The sequence below is a fragment of the Corythoichthys intestinalis genome, chromosome 1 (genome assembly GCF_030265065.1).
Source record: "Corythoichthys intestinalis isolate RoL2023-P3 chromosome 1, ASM3026506v1, whole genome shotgun sequence".
Classification (NCBI taxonomy): domain Eukaryota; kingdom Metazoa; phylum Chordata; class Actinopteri; order Syngnathiformes; family Syngnathidae; genus Corythoichthys; species Corythoichthys intestinalis.
Window position 1 is genome coordinate 29,450,325 of NC_080395.1, and position 17,898 is coordinate 29,468,222.

Sequence of the window (17,898 nt, forward strand, 5' to 3'; positions counted from 1 at the left end):
TTTGTAGATATCATAAAAATCTAGGAGTTTGTATTTTCGCCATCTGCGTTCTGCTCGTCTACAAAATTGCTTTTGTTTTATAGCTAGTATGGCATTTCTCCAGGGTGACCTCTTCTTTCTTGACGTTTTTGTCTTAATCGGGGCAATAGTGTCCATTACAGTCATCACACTGGAACTGAAACTATTTACAAGTTCTTCCACTGGAGCTATTGTAGGGGTTAATGATGAGGCATAGGTCTGTGTGAATAACGCACATGTGTTATCACTTATGTAACGCTTCCTAATTACCTCTGTTTCCCTTTTCAGAGGATGGACAGGGGTGGTCATTTTAAACATAATGCAGTAGTGATCGGACAGAGCAACATCATTCACTGTGACCTCAGAGATGTTAAGACCTTTGGATATTATTAAGTCCAGTATGTGCCCTCTGTTATGTGTTGGAACTGTGACATGCTGAGATAAACCAAATGTATCCAAAATATTTAAAAGCTCTCTAGCACATCCTTCTTCAGGATTATCAACATGAATGTTAAAGTCACCCACTAAAACAACACAATCAAAGTCCATGCAGACGGAAGACAGTATTTTGGTAAACTCATCAAAAAACATTGTGTTATACTTCGGTGGTCTGTAAATTGTTACCAAGGCAGCTCTGCAAGGGCTTTTTAGCTGAATGACAATATACTCAAAGGAATCAAACTGACCACATGAAATATTCGTGCATTGAAAACTGTCCCTGATCAGACTGGCAACCCCACCTCCTTTCTTATGGGTTCTTGGCGCACTAAAGAAATTGAAGTTTGTGGGGGTTGCCTCAATCAGAACTGTCGAACTCTTATCTTGATCTAACCGAGTTTCTGTTAGGTACAACATGTCAAGGTTATGTTTGCTGATAAAATCATTAATTAAGAAAGATTTGCCAGCTAAAGATCTAATATTTAGCAGAGCCAATTGGAGATGCCAGACTGGATTCACTGGTGAGTTTTGGGAATGACATACTATGCTTAACAGGTTGGCAGAGTTGATTGAACGTTTTTTTATTTCTCACCAGTCTAGCCCTTTTTTTGTTGTTTATCACCACTGGGATTGTTGAGCATACATACTGTACTCCATAAGGCCCCGGCTTTTGCTGGGACAGAACAGTCTTTGTAATGTTGTCACAGCCTGGACCCGGTGCACATCATATTGGTGTCGCAAACATGGCTTCCTCCATAGAAGGATGATGCAGACTCCGCACCGGTCCATTGTGGTGAAGAAGGAGCTGGGCCAAAAGGCGAAGCTCTGGATTTACCGGTCGATCTACGTTCCTACCCTCACGAGCTGAGGGTCGTGACCGAAAGAATAAGATCCCGGGTACAAGCGGCCGAAATGAGTTTCCTCCATAGGGTGTCCGGGCTCTCCCTTAGAGATAGGGTGAGAAGCCCGGTCATCCGGGAGGGGCTTGGTGTCGAGCCGCTACTCCTCCGCATTGAGAGGAGCCAGTTGAGGTGGCTCGGGACTCTGGTTCGGATGCCTCCTGGATGAGTCCCTGGAGAGGTGTTCCGGGCATGTCCCACCGGCAGGAGACCCCGGGGACGACCCAGGACACGCTGGAGAGACTATGGCGCTCGGCTGGCCTGGGAACACCTTGGAATCCCGCCGGAAGAGCTGGCTGAAGTGGCTGGGTAGAGGGAAGTCTGGGCTTCCTTGCTAAAGCTGCTGCCCCCGCGACCCGACCCCGGACTAAGCGGAAGATAATGGATGGATGGATTACCGCCCTTTAATTCTGTTTAATAATCAATTACAAAATACAGTAAAATACTTTGTACTAATATACTGTACATAATTATCATGGATTACAGGTGTGTTTCCTTAAATAGTGAAAGATTCATTGCAAAAAAAATTAATAACCGTGGAACAATGGCCAAGTCAGATTTTTGTTTGTTTGGTTTTGCTTCAAAGGGCAGATGAAAAGAAATAAACACTGACAACAGTCTGTATTAAGAGTCATGCCTGCAATACTTTTTATTAAAGATAAAGTTTAACTCCAGCACAGGAAAAATCCGGAGATGTTTTTTATTGCTGTTTTCACTTCTTTTTTTGGAGGAGAGCAAAATGACCTTAAAGCCAGGACCGTTTCAAACAAAAATGAGTCACAGAGTCGGATTTGTTTAGCTCACTTTTAACATAGTCCTAGGAAGAGAAAGGCCAGCACCCGTGAAATGTGTGAGATTAGCACTATAATAATACACACAGGCGACTACAGGTGCACTGTGAAAAATATAGTCAGCAGTGCAGTATTATGGCTGCATCTCAATGTTGCGATTTGAGGATCTGCAAGCATTTTGAGTCCAATCACTCTTTTATTGCGTTCCGCACTTTCTGCTGTGAGCTGTCAGCCATCAAAATGCAAATGCTGTAATCCGCTGTCTCTGAGGTGACACATCCTTTTTAAGTAGTTACATGTGCAGGGAAGACTTTCTTGAAGTACTATATAGAAAATATACTTCAGCTTTATGAAACACTGGGTTTGTCCACCTACTTATCTATCTACAAGGGGTGTAATCACCAATTTCATGAATAGACATTTTGATAAAGATTCTTTGGACAACAAAACACTATTTGCGAATATCAGAGTCTGCCACATGTCATGTCTCGTGATTCTTGTTAGTGTTTTGTGTTTGTTCATGTAGGTTTTTCTGCTCTTATTTTGGTAGTTAGTTGCATTCGTCCTTGCTTCTCCTTTACTTTCTGCTCTTCCCAATCATGCTATCCTGCCATGTCCTATGCAACCACCTTGTGTAAGCTTTTCGACTAAGAATTATGTTTGGAACCAACGCCTTTTTGTTACTTTGTACACTACACTCAGTTTTTTGTGTGCAGGAATTGCTGTGGGTTTTGTTTTATTTCCCTTTTTGACCTTGTGGACTGAAAAATAAACCTTTTTGTTTGAATTGAATATTTGTTCATTTGGGTCCTTGGTGCATCCTTGTCACTTCTGTTACATTTTTTGTAAAGCAATTTTGATGTTTTGACAATTTAGTTGAAATTGAGATATTTGTGTGACGTCCATTCTTTTTAACAAACGGCTTACCTAAAGGATTACAGCCCTTCAATCCATTTCAGTTCAAATTTTGTTTAACCAATTAATATGTCTATCCAAATTGATGTATTTGTTATACCCCTACTTACATGGCTACCTGCTCACCCACCCACCTTTCTACCTATTCAACAGGGGTGTAAGTAACCAATTTCTTGACAAGACCATATCGGTACTTTGGACCACAATATATTTGCTGATATTACAAAATCTGACACAAAATCGTGTTGATAAAAGGGCGATCTATTTGAAATGGTATGTACACAATTAACACAATCCATTACATTTAAAACAAATACAAAGCAATTTTGACAATTTGGACAAGTTTGTTGCTGAAACATTTCCGACAATTTAACAAAATGGCATATCTAAAATATGATGATATTGATGTTTTGCGTTTTGATCGATTTCGATTGGCTTGATCTGAACTAGTCGATATACTGATCCAGATGACTTACCGTGGGGCAAATAAGTATTTAGTCAACCACTAATTGTGCAAGTTCTCCCACTTGAAAAAAATAGAGAGGCCTGTAACTGTCAGCATGGGTAAACCTCAACCATGAGAGACAGAATGTCGGGAAAAAAACCCATAAAATCACATTTTTGATTTTTAAAGAATTTATTTGCAATTCATGGTGGAAAATAAGAATTTGGTCAATACCAAAAGTTCATCTCAATACTTTGTTATGTACCCTTTGTTGGCAATAATGGAGGCCAAACATTTTCTGTAACTCTTCACAAGCTTTTCACACACTGTTGCTGGTATTTTGACCGATTCCTCCATGGAGAGCTCCTCTACAGCAGTGATTTTTGGGACTGTCGTTGGACAACACGGACTTTCGACTCCCTCCACAGATTTTCTATGGGGTTGAGATCTGGAGACTGGCTAGGCCTTGAAAATGCCTTGAAATGCTTCTTACGAAGCCACTCCTTTGTTGCCCTGGCTGTGTGTTTGGGATCATTGTCATGCTGAAAGACCCAGCCACGTCTCATCTTCAATGCCCTTGCTGATGGAAGGAGATTTTCACTCAAAATCTCTCGATACATGGCCCCATTCATTGTTTCTTTTACACAGATCAGTCGTCCTGGTCCCTTTGCAGAAAAGCAGCCCCAAAGCATGATGTTTCCACCCCCATGCTTCACAGTGGGTATGGTGTTCTTCGGATGCAATTCAGTATTCTTTCTCCTCCAAACACAAGAACCTGTGTTTCTACCAAAAAGTTCTATGTTGGTTTCATCTGACCATAACACATTTTCCCAGTCCTCTTCTGGATCATCCAAATGCTCTCTAGCAAACCGCAGACGGGCCTGGACATTTACTGGCTTCTGCAGGGTGACACGTCTGGCAGTGCAGGATTTGAGTCCCTGGCGGTGCATTGTGTTACTGATAGTAGCCTTTGTTTCTGTGGTCCCGGCTCTCTGTAGGTCATTCACTAGTCCCCCCGTGTGGTTCTGGGATTTTTGCTCACCGTTCTTGTTATCATTTTGACGCCACGGGGTGAGATCTTGCATGGAGCCCCAGATCGACGGAGATTATCAGTGGTCTTGTATGTCTTCCATTTTCTAATAATTTTTCCCACAGTTGATTTCTTTACACCAAGTGTTTTACCTATTGCAGATTCAGTCTTCCCAGCCTGGTGCAGGTCTACAATTTTGTCTCTGGTGTCCTTCGACAGCTCTTTGGACTTGGTCATAGTGGAGTTTGGAGTGTGACTGACTGAGGTTTTGGACAGGTGTCTTTTATACCAATAATGACTTAAAACAGGTGCCATTAATACAGGTAACGAGTGGAGCCTCGTTAGACCTCGTTATAACTCGTTAGAATAAGTTAGACCTTTTTGACAGCCAGAAATCTTGCTTGTTTGTAGGTGACCAAATACTTATTTTCCACTGTAATTTGGAAATAAATTCTTTAAAAATCAAACAATGTGATTTTCTGTTTTTTTTTGTTCAACATTCTGTCTCTCATGGTTGAGGTTTACCCATGTTGACAATTACAGGCCTCTCTAATCTTTTCAAGTAGGAGAACTTGCACAATTGGTGGTCGACTAAATACTTATTTACCCCACTGTATGTCTATCCAAATTGATGTATTTTTTACACCCCTGCCTAAATGGCTACTTGCTCACCCACCCACCGTTCTACCTACCTAACCTACTTAACAGCGGTGTAGGTAACCAATTTCGTGACAAGACCATATTGGTACTTTGGACCACAATATATTTGCTGACAAAGACTACCACAAAATCATGTTGATACAAGGGCGATCTATTTGAAATGGTATGTACAAAATGAACACAATCCGTTACAATTATAACAAATACAAAACAATTTTGACATTTTGGACAAGTTTGTTGCTGAAGCATTTCTGACATTTTAACAAAATGGCATATCTAAAAGATGATGCTATTGAATGATGTTTTGCGTTTTGATCGATTTTGATTGGCTTGTTCTGAATCTGTCGATATATCGATCCAGATGACTTACTTACGATATACTCACAGTCGGTCAATACAACCTAGTTTCCTTCCTACATCCGCCAAAATTTGGCGTGTCCCCTCTTGCCATCCCTGAAGGCCGGTTGATGGGTGCGCGGGTGGCCCGGGGGACCACCCTGGATCCCGGGGGGAGGGGGGGACGATGGCTCCTTTGCTGGGCTGCGGGAGGAGGGACGGGCTGCGCTGAACCCCCCCCCCCCCCCCTCTTAGGCTGGCTGGGGGCCGTGGGCCTGGGTTGGCACCCGCGTGGCGTCTTCGTTCGTCTGCGTGGCTGTCGCGCGCTAAAATGGAGAGCGGAGTTTCAATTTGCCCCACTAAAGACGCCAATTGTACAACTGAGCCACCACTGGTGTCTTGCAAATGTAGTTACCCCTGTCAGAAATCAGCTTTTTTGGACATCGACGTTTATTGAACTGGAGAAACTCTATACAGGACTTGAATTACAATAAGAACAGTTACAGGTCATCCTACGACTAAAACAGTGAAACATTGCCTGTTTTTACGTTCAGTACGTATTTCACGTTATACGACAGATTTTTTACGACAGATTTTTTTTTTTTTTTTTGGGACGCATGGCCCAAGTTTTAAAACCTCGTAGATAACTATGTCACCAAAAAACGGAAATCAAGCAAATCAGTGCAGCGCACTGGCTCCGCCCAAGGGATACCTTGGCACGACTCCAGCGGGCGGACCGTATTGAATGGATGACGATCTTGGCGAAAAGTATAGCTGTCTTAATTAGCCTGATTTAGAATTCCCCTCAAGAATGATGGGAAACAAAATATGCTCATTCTCAACTCATGATTATTATTTATTGTTTTTTTTTTTTTTTTTTTTTTTTTTTTTTTTAAACCTGTCCTTTTCAGCTGTTTGACACAGAGAATGGAAGTCTAAGTGACTGGTTGGTCTGAACAGTTTTAATGTTTCACATGGAGAATACGACATACTCCCATTGTGATCATTCAACATACCTCGTTTATTATGACAAAGCAGCGACCAGGAAGGGGTTATGGGGGAACAGAAGAAAAGAAACACAAGAGAAGAGAGAAAAGAAACAACACCAAGAAATACATTAAACGCCTACACTAACTATTAATATGTTGGCGCTATCGTCAGCTAGATGTATTCCCGGTTCACACCAGGTGGGGGGCCTGTTGACCAGGGAAAGAAGGGGAAAGGGGTGGGGCGTCTATAAGCTAAGTGATTGAAAGCGGTAGGGGTGTACACAAATCAGCTCTGTGATCTAGAACACAGTAATTGTGTGAATCCATTGTGAGTGTAAGCCCGTTGGCGACCGACCCTACACCGCCCCATCGCCAATCCCGGCGCCGGGACCCCCCACCGGAGCGCCCCAATCACATCCAGCCATACGTGACCCCCACCAAGCACGCGACAGCCACGCATAGCATGGCAGCGGAATGTTGATCCAATCTCTTTTTAACATCGGTCTGCTATCTGGGTACCCACCTTTGCTGACGTCACGTTTGATCAGACAAATTGAAGCACCAGCCTTGGATTTTTTAAAAATTTCAATATATATTTTTTATTTTTTTCATTCATTTTCCATGCTGCTTTAATTAAGTAATTTGTTTAATTAATTATTTAATTAAAAAAAAAAAGTGGATTGTTTGATTTTTGATTGCTTCGAAGGGAAAATCCAGCAGGAGGCAGTGAACCTTGTCAGGTAACGGTGGCCAGGTTGCTTCGAGTAGGACAGCGGGGAGGAAGAAAGTAAGGGGGCGTGTACTTGCAGTCGCTCCCATATTGCGTAGCGTGGAAATGTGACGTGTGTGGAGCACACGCACACACTACACTACAGTAGAGCGCCAACGTGAGCGTAGTGTTTATTGTGTGAGTGTGTGACAGACTTCCACAGCGGAAAAGTGCCTTCGGCGAAGCGCCCCCCCGCTCCCCGGCCGGCTGTGGCTCCCGGCTGACCCGAGGACTTCACACCGTCAGGTTCGGACTCCTGGAACTTTCAAAGAAAAAAAAAACAAAAGTCGTGTCATTTTTGGATCGTGAGCGATGCTCTGGCAGCATGGCCAAGTGGTTCAAGGAGCACCTCGGTTTCAAAACTACCAAAGCACCCCCGCCGGCTCCCCCGAAGCCGGACTACCGACACTGCCTCACCGGTGTGCCCGGCGCGCCTGGCTTCCAACCGGGAACCACTTTCACGCTGAGCCCCGCTCAACCGGACATTCTCGCCGCGTACAAACTCCAGAAGGAGCTGGACTTCGAGGATCCGTACACTCCCGGTGGGAATATCGCCTTCACCGCGAGCTCGCCGGACATCAAGTACGTCTCGCCGAAGCACCGACTCATCAAGGTAGAGACTGTGGACAAGAGCAACCCGGCGCCGGGTGCTGGCGGTGGAAGCGGCGGGGTTGTGGCGGTCGTTCAAACCGTCGCCGTAGGCAGCGTGAAATCTCCCACGTCGCCCCCCACGGAGCAGGACAGCAAGGAGAAGGTGAGTGTTTTGTTTTGTTTGTTGTGTTTTTGCATTAAATTAAACAAAACTAACACACATGACTGAGTAGCTGTAACGGTGTTGCGTTCAGGGTGCTTCAACTTAGTGCGTTGGGAGAGCTGTTTAAATCTGAATTATGTCAACTTTGACAACCGGTAGAACTTGTCACACAGTGCGAGTGGAGACCCACTTCCGACCATAATGACTAACCTGCGCGACAGGGTGTGCTGCGTGTACGCGATCCACGCGCACGGCCCACGGGACACGTGATAATGACATGTAAACTTGTGCTTACTTTCTGTTTGTACGGTTACTATTTTACGATAATCGCTGAGCTCGAATGATCTACTCGGCACGTGTTGTACGACGACTAAGAATTCTCTTTGCCAATTTGCCAATTTGACATTAATACATTTTAAATTAAGATAGATACTTTGAAAAGCAAGGATTCTAATCTAACAGGAAGGACCCCCCCCCCCCCCCCCCATACACATATTAGGGTTAGGTTATAGGTTAATAGCAGGGTACATTTGGACTCACTCACATTTATACTTCTGGACAGTTAATTTCTTAGTGAGCCAACATGCATGTCTTCCATATTAGTCAATGCCATCAACAGGGAGGCAAAAATGTTGCAACCAGTGTCATCATGGACTTGCCACATCTCAGCAGATGGCATTCAATGGCATATTTTCATCAATACATGTCTCACGTAGTAAGTTGCAAAAACTTCTTTTTTATTTTATGTTTTTTTTTAAACATTCCTTCATTTTTTATAACTTGGCCCAAATAACTTTTCTGTTTATCTGGAGTCTGTTTCAGCAGCCATTCAATATTTACACCTGCGGGCAGTCTAGTGTTTATGAAAAAACATTTTTAGGAATGTGGGAGGAAGCCAAACTGTGAACCAGACATGCTCGCCACTACGGCACAATTCTGTCCTGTTTAATACATTTTGCACTAATTTTAGTTTATTGCTCTAAGAACACCCCACTTGCATACGTGATTTTAAAGCCACATTGCAGCGAGCTGTTGTGTCAGCACAAAGTGAATGTGGAGACAGGCAGGCAGAATGCCTTTTGGAGCACTTTGTCATGTCCTGGCCTCTCAGGAATTCACACACATAACATGCACGCACACACATAATGCATACACACACAACACATTAATGCATGCACCCACACACACACACACACACACACACAATTGGAAGAAACCTGAGAAGTCCGGGGCCGGTGAGGTTAACGAGGCTCTTGAGTGATGACGAGTGTTATCCGGCTGCGTGGAATGCTTCAACCCATGTTCACAGACAACATGACAACTGTGCTTATTGTAAACACATGACAACATGCATCTGTTAATATTCTTATTATTATTGAGTTGAATTGTACTCAACAGCTTATGTAGGCAGAGTGTATGACTGTAGGGCTAATTGCATAACCTAATGTTAAAATTTAACATGACTCAACATAAACCTTTCCTCTGTTAGCACTGGGGTGACTAACTTTTTCAGTTTATCCCTCGCTGTACAGCCTGTCCTCACAGGTGTCCTGGAGCCTATCCCTGTAGAGTTTGAGCGATCGCTGGTATACACCCTGAACTGTTCGCCAGGCAGTCCGGGTCACCTATCAACAAAACAGTCATTTATGTTTACATTTACATGTATGGACAATTTAGAGTAGCAAACCATCACGTCTAACATAACGAGGTTGCGTTTGAGGAAGCGTTAAAAGTGCGAGCAGATTACATTTTTTAACTAGCCCATGCTAAAAGACTACTTGTATTTGGGGCTGATTTACTCTCAAAGCCTTGTGTATCATTAAAGGGAACCGCGGATAGAAATACTTGTAGTTCTTAAAAGATAAATGTTAGTATGATTTATAATATGTTAATCAAACCCCTCTTAATGTTTTCATTTTTATAAAATTTGAAAAATTAGTTGAACTAGTAGGTTGCCATTGTTGTTGACGATGCAATGCACTCTGGGCGGTGACGTCACTGGAGTAGCTCCACAGTGTCACTTGTTAGCTACATAAACATGTTGTCTGTTCTGCCCTTCCAATTTGAACCAAAGTGGAAAAGTGATTATAAGGACAGCACTGTCGATATTTCGCAAGACGAGCAGCAAAAGCAATTAAATTAAGGTCTCCCGTGGGATTCGAATCCGCGTTTCCTGTGCGACGGACGAGTGCGTAGACCACAGGACCATACTACAGCGTGACGTCAGACATGATTTTCCTCCTAAAGTAATCGCAACTCACATGCGTTGACTGTGCGATAAAACCTGAAAGGGAAACGCAACTTAGAAGAAAGTGCGGCTGGCTTGACTACGGAGTAAGAAAACGCGGCTCACTTCAGACAGCAAGCAGACAACAATGACATAGGGATTGCCTGAAAGGGTTTATTGAACACACAAAAAAGCAATCGCGAAAAGGGAGACACAAAAAGGTTCCGTGACAGTAGGTCGGGATCAATTAAAAAAAAAAAAAAAATCCTGAGGGAAAACCGCGATGAGAGGCAGACAAACGAAAAACACACGGCAATAATGCAACTAGCAACAAAGGGATATACAAACTGTCAAATGGCGGCAAGTCAATATCTCGGCAAGCCGCCTAGGATCGGTTTAAAGACACTGCTAATGAGCTGAAATTGGATGCAGGTATGACGTTGGGAATTCAATCCCACATCTCTGCAACAAAACAATCTGACCAGCAGCAGAATGTGACAAAATCATGCCAGTCGTCATACTAGCTCCGCTTGCTAGCTAGTACAGCTATTCTCCCAGTCCAGCCCAACAGCGTCATCACCCCCAGCATGCAATGCGTGCGTAAAACATGGCACACTCCGTAGGTCAAAACATGAACTAAGTATTATAGAGTACATTTTTGAATCAATGGCAATATCTGTTTCTAATAACATATTTTGGTAAAAGAGAAGAATTGTGTCTTATTGGAGTCTACAAGTCTTTCAGTCCGAGGTTCCCTTTAAAATTTGACCTCTTTTACGAACAGCCAGGACAGAAATGCTTAAAGGGAAAGACAAGGTTTTAATGAAGTGCATCCCAGCAGAAAGTATCCCTTTTATCCATATGAAAAAAATAAAACAGAAATTCATTTTTATGTGTAATTGTGAAGACACATATAAAAGGTTATTGGTTATACCCACAATATCCTAAGGTATAGAAACAACTATATTGTTAAGGTGCCTAAGGAGTCTTTACTGAAATAGTTGTATATACACAGATTTTGCTCCCCCCCCCCCCAAAAAAGAGAATGTTGTGTATTTTGTGCTACTGCTGATTCTCTACGTTGGTCTGTGTTACCGTAGTTTGCTTTAGTGTGGTGTATGCGTGGCTCTCTGTCTGCTGCTCTGCTGTACTAGTGTGCTCACAGGCGTGTAGTGTATTTTCATTTCATATTCTGATTTTACAAAAAAAAACAACAAAAAACATAACTGAGAAGGCCGTGCCGGTATGCCACATTGTTTGGCTTTTGGCGGTACGAACAGGACAGAGAGTAAATGCATTTGTCCACCACCACCGGCTGCTTTCTTGCACTTTGCCGAGGGCTGGAAGTTGTCTTCATACTATTCACGCCTATAAAAGCCTCGTTCCCTCTGTTTGGCACATTTTCTGACCAACTTTCATTGCGGGTATGGACGAGTTAAACACTGCAGTCAGGCAGGCCAAAAAACATGAGCAAAGAAAAGCAATGAGCCAGGAGAAAAAGATTCCTCGTTTAAGGATAACAGTTCCAAATTGCCTTTGTCTGCATGCCTGATGGATAAAAGAGAAAGAATGCAACACCAGAAGATGTACGATAACTAGGGATGTCCCTGATCTGATTACGTGATCAAAAATCATGCTGATTGCACTGTTTTATAGAGGGTTGGAATCTGTTCAAAAGGATTGGATTTTTAATTAAAAAAATATATATATTTTTAAAGGGCTAAAAAGTAACACAAAATCCAGAAATACAATGGCCTATCCATAAGGAAAAATATATACATTTTATACTCCCCAACACTCCCGTAAAAAGCGGAAGAAAAAGTACTGTAAACAGTACAGAACTGTAACATGTTTCGAACTTTAGTTCAAATAATAGAATAAAATAAAATAAAATATTTTTTTTTTTTTTCCGGTAGCAGGACACAGTATTGGCAGAATCTCAAGACTCAGTTGTAAAAAATATGTGATCAGAAAATCCCAAATAATAACTTAAAATCGTGTGGGCCTATTTTGTTTTTGCTTTTTTTTATTACTTTGTTTGAGTCTATCAGTGTTTATATACTGTGCGCTAATAGAGCTTGCTAATGTTGTAGCCTGTAGCGAAGAGTGCATAATCATCAGAAAATGTGTCTGTCAATGTGTATTATACGCAAGTGTAATTATATGGTGAATGATTCATCACCACGTTAATTTCTTGGTAGCTTTGTTCTGAACTTCTGACAGACATGCTAATTCTTCTCCCAACGAAGACGCTAAATCCAATAGTAGTCTCATCTTAGCTAAACTGTTCGCCTCCAATGCATGACTTGAGAAAGACTGGAATGATCTGAGTTAGGACCTTGATCCCCCATTTTTTATGAATGTGTTTTTGCCTCACAGCCCAAAACTGATTAACCTTCTCTGGCGATCGGACACATCCTGATTGGCAGTTTGTAAATTATCTCCAGCACAAAGGAGCTGGGTATAACTGACGTCACTTTGCCAAAAATGGCAATTCATTCATCCATCATCTTCCGAGCCACTCATCGGGGTTGCTGGAGCCTATCACAGCTAACTATGGGCATTATTTATTATGCATATTAAACGTGATCTTAAGTTTAAGAAATTTGTGATTTGCATATTTAGATTCTTCTGCAACCATTTTTCACTTGAAGTTCATTTATATTCCACCATAGACTTCATAATTTATTGACGGCTCAGCTCGATCACGCACTGTGCCTTGCATTCAAGTAGGGGGCCGCCCACATCAAGAGGAGCTATTCACAAACACGCCCGCAGCCATCTAACGCTGGATTTCTATTGAAAAAGGAAGGATTTTCTAAAGAGTGATTTGTTCGAGGTTTCATAGCAATTATTATATTTTTTGTACCATGCGTGCATTTTGAAACGTTGTGAAAAAAATCAATGGGAGAAATTAGCCGCTACTGCATTGGCATCATAGTTCACAATATTTACGTAAAATAAATGCTAACTGCACCTTTTTTTTTTTTTTGCTTTTAACCAAGAATCGAAACTGTTTTACGTCCATATCTATAAAGAATTTGGGGATTAAAGCATTTATTCACAAGAATTTTCACCGGAAAAGCTCTGTTTACATCAGGCGGCTGCTGGCTACATTCACTAACAGACTAGTATTGTACTTCGACATATTTATGTAAAATAAGCGCTAACTGCACATTTTTTTTCTGCTTTTAACCAAGAATCGAGACAATTTTACGTCCATATCTATAAAGAATTCGGGGATTTAAGCATTTATTCACAAGAATTTTCACCGGAAAAGCTCTGTTTACATCAGGCGGCTGGTATCTACATTCACTAACAGACTAGCATTGTACTTTGACATATTTACGTGAAATAAACGCCAACTGCATGTTTTTTTTTTTTTTTTTTTTTTTTTTTTTTGCTTTTAACCAAGAATTGAGACTGTTTTACATCCATATACAGTATATATAAAGAATTTGGGGATTTAAGCATTTATTCACAAGAATTTACAATGAAAAAAGCTCTTTGTCTGTGATTCCCCTCGGTCAGCTTGGACGGACTCGCCAACAATGCAGGCCCCCTATTTATCGACCCCGCGACCCGTCAATACATTATGAAGTCCATAATTCCACCTTGTCTTCCTCTTGAAAACTGATTTCACACACACTCTCCCCTCACTTAAGTCATGTAGTACTGAGAAGCTGAGTAGACACGTACAGTATTTATTCGTTTAACTAGTTTTCCACAGATGCATCACAAAAACATCTGATTCTGCTGCTGTGTTCAGGTAACTTTTGTAACACTGTTAAGGTGTTTCAGAAGGGGAAAATTCAGATATTTTTATATGTAGCTTTATAACATGGGTATTCCTGTTGTTCAGCATCTGTGCTATGTTTTCCTCTGCCCTACCAACTTGCTCTGGCATGATGAAAACAACTGTTATTGCCATCCAAAGTATATTTCCCATATGCCTGAAGATCAGCAAGCATGACAAACTCATAAATTGCACCTTCCTCTGCAGCTCGGTTTTTTTATCAGTCCTACACTCCTATGTTAAATATGTGGAGCAAACAGGAACCCCTTGCCCAAAATATCATTTTGCTTCAACCAGTACAGCTGTTCAAGCTGATTAAACAGATTACACATCGACAGTACTCACTCACACACATTGGCTTTAACAGACTTGACTGTGTGTAGTGTGCTGTGCATGCTGAGTAGTCCGCACGATGTGAAATGAGTACTGACAGCCTGGCGCACTTGAGAAGCACAAAGAGATTGGCTTTAAAGGTTTCTCATCAGGTGCTGAGGGTTTGACACATGTTATATAGATTGTGAAGTGCGATGCTTACTTTAAGTGATTCAAAGTATTGATTTTAAGAAAAGAAAAAGGGAAAAATGTAATATGAAAAAGAACACCAAATACACAACTAGGCGAACAAAATGCATTTTAATATTTTTTGTATGTTGACTTTGAGGTTAAAGGTTATGTGATGAGGCGTCTGTTTTTTTTAAACACATTAGATAAAAAAAAAAAAAAAAGATAAACCATTTACTGCGATCAATATGTCGATATGTTTGCGTTGGTGCTGCAACATGAGTTGAGAAAATCCTGTGACCCTTTTTTCATTGATTAAATGAGAAAGGATGAAATGAAACCATGTTCACTGTTAAGGATAGGGGTGTGACAAAATATTGAAATGGTGATATATCGTGATACTTTGTATCCCAAAAGGTTATCGATATGGTCTTGCCAAGAATCGAGATATCGTTTTAAAAAGGTGTCAATGTTTTAAAAAAAAAAAAAAAACTAAAAAAACGGAAACAACAAGTTGCTACCAACATCTTCCACCATAATAGTGTCTCAGGTAACTCTAAGGCTGCCATTGACGGTGCTCGACGCCCAATCTATTTAGACTGGGAACGTTCGTTCATTCGAAATAGGGCTGGTTCGAATAATCGAGTAATAGGATAAGGAACACAAAAAAAATTAAAATACCTCAGCTGAGCCTCACACCGTATAGACCCCAATCACCAACGTCACACAATCTCGTGATTGCTGTATTGTTCCGCCATATTGTCCGTCATTGTGTGTCCGTATTGTCAATGATCGTAGTTTCTAAAGGTGGATTCACTTGCAAATTATGGAAGCCCCGGTGCTTTCAGACGCTGTAAAGTCATTGGATGAGTTGCATAAAAGCCGTTATTTGGAAAAGCTTCGGTTGATCCAGTCGCCAGATCCATATTTGATGCCCAAACCGATGTTTCCTCCCGTCCGGTCCCGTCCTGTGCGTCAGAGCTCGTCCTGAGACCACAACATTTCTAATCATACTCCAGTTTATGTCACGATGAGGAGTCGGGTACCCAAATTCGGCACCGGCCCGAATATAAACCGACATTTGGTCAGCTGAGCGTCACCGTTGCACGATTGTAAAATGAAACTTGATCGACAACTGGCTGGTGTGTGCCGCAAAATAGCTGTCCCGCGTGAAATGTCCCCCCTGACGGGAGCGCTTATTTATAACGCTTTATTGACGTGAAAATATCAAATGTTTTCATGGACGCATTACAGTAATGGATTAATGACTGTAAGATCAGTTTTAAATAATTAAATTACACAAAATATTAGTACTGTATTTTAGTAACAAATCGTGGACTGGGCCACATAACCATCTTTGAACAGAAATGTATTAGTCTACAGGTTTTCATGACCATATTCCAATGACAATCACACAGGTATGACATTTATTAGTTCAAGCAGAGTAAAATAATACATATTCACGGTACAAGAAAGTCAGTTCCGTGTGGGCGCTCCCGTCAGTGGGGACATTTCACGCAGGGCGGCTATTTTTCGGCACAACACCGGTTGTTGTGCTCACCTTCTTGCAGCGTGACCGTGGCGACGAGCTTCGTAGTCTCCGTCTGATGATGTCTGCGATCGTGTTGGCATCATATTGATGTTTTCGCTGGTCTAACGGCTGTCGACACAAACACATCATGGACAGAGATAAACAAACCGTGCTGCTTTACAGATTTGCCCTTTTAACAATGGGCACACAGCAACTACTAAAATGACCGTTTATCTTCTCTGTTACTGCAACCAACCGCCACACATGCCTTCACCATTTTGATTAATCAAAGTTAATGATTGTCAGGAAGGTTTTTGGGTTCGTTTAGTAGGCGGTGATTCCTTAGACAAGCAGAAAAACATGCAGTAATAGGAGGAATGTACGTAGCGGTAATATGTAAACACGATGCTCTGACGGACAATATGGCGGCGCCAGTCAGGGAGGCGGAGTTGTGACGTGACGTGATTGGGGTCTATATATATATAAAAAAGAGGATCTATGTACAACAAAAGAACAATTGGCTAACTTGCATAGCAAAAGTTCGCTAGCTTAAATGCTATGAAATGCTAATGCTTTTTTTACAGTGCTCTTAACAAATGGCTCAGACACATATTCCCACAAAAAATGGCTAAATATACCTTTAAACTAAATTACGAATGCATTCAAAAAAAATCATTAGCTCAAACAAACGCTTATGTTGGTCTTAACAGGTAGCAGATGGATTCAGCCATGTGAAATGAGTGAGGGCTGTGTATCCACCCAAATCAACAAATGCAAACACTTTCAAATCAACCAGTACAACGCCACTTTAATTAAAGGAATACTCGAAGCAGAAAAATTTAATTTGAACCTTTTTTTCTAATCGAATACTCGAGTTTATCGATTAATCGTTGCAGCACTAATTCGAAACCAGAGCATTCGCGGTCATTCTGTCCGATTTTTGGGGCATTTACAGGTCACTTGCTGTTCATTTGTAGGTCATTTCCTGTTGAGTTTGAGTCACTGCCTATTAATTTGGGTGATTCCCAGGTCACTTCGTGTTCTGTAACGCAAAATCAACAGGAAGTGACCCATAAAATACCCCAAAATCAACAGGAAGTAACTGAAAATCAACAGGCAAATGACCTTAAATGGCCCAAAATGACCTCATTGGCCGCCACTGACGGCCATAGACATTCAATCCGTTTGAAGTCCAGTTCAAATGGATTGGACGTCTACTAGTAAAAAACTATTCCAATTCACAGCAGAAGCTTGTTTTTCTGTTTATTAGTTGTTTGTAGAATATCCTAGAATGATTCCCTGACCAATGTATCGATAATCGTTGTATCGCCATATCGTCAGATCATCGTTATCATGAGCTTTGTATCACAAATCGTATCGTTTCAAGAGGTAACAAGAGGTTCCCACTCCTTGTTGATAAATTGATAGGCTAATATACAACAACAAAAATTCTGAGGCTGTCTGAAAAGGCTTTACATCTTGTCCTCGGTTTTCACATATTAATGCTAATGAGAATGTATAAAATGCTTGAGTTATATTCAGGAAACTGTCATAATGTCATTATCACAGTGCTAACGCGTAAACCTCTAGTAGCTATGCTAGCATATTCCAAGATGGCAAGTGCGAAACCAATTTTTAAGGATTTATAATGTTTTCCTTTCACGAGTTATTAGTTGATGAAATTGTATTCAATGCTAATATTGTGTTTGTTGGAATAGTACCATATTACATGCATCACAGTAGCAACTTGACAACGAAAGCAAAGCTGTTTAATTCGCATAACTCCTTTGTACATCCTA

General features: G+C 41.4%; 1 protein-coding gene across 4 annotated transcripts in view; it reads left to right on the top strand.

The window, feature by feature from the left end:
- The first annotated feature begins 7,357 nt into the window (after positions 1 to 7,357).
- Positions 7,358 to 17,898, top strand: part of LOC130923581 (SH2 domain-containing adapter protein F-like) — a 220,357-nt gene continuing 209,816 nt past the window's right edge. For all 4 annotated transcript variants that reach the window (XM_057849362.1, XM_057849344.1, XM_057849353.1 and 1 more), the window contains exon 1: positions 7,358 to 8,044. In XM_057849362.1, the coding sequence (XP_057705345.1) occupies positions 7,616 to 8,044 (429 nt within the window). In that variant the 5' untranslated portion in view covers positions 7,358 to 7,615. The remainder of the gene's footprint in view (positions 8,045 to 17,898) is intronic.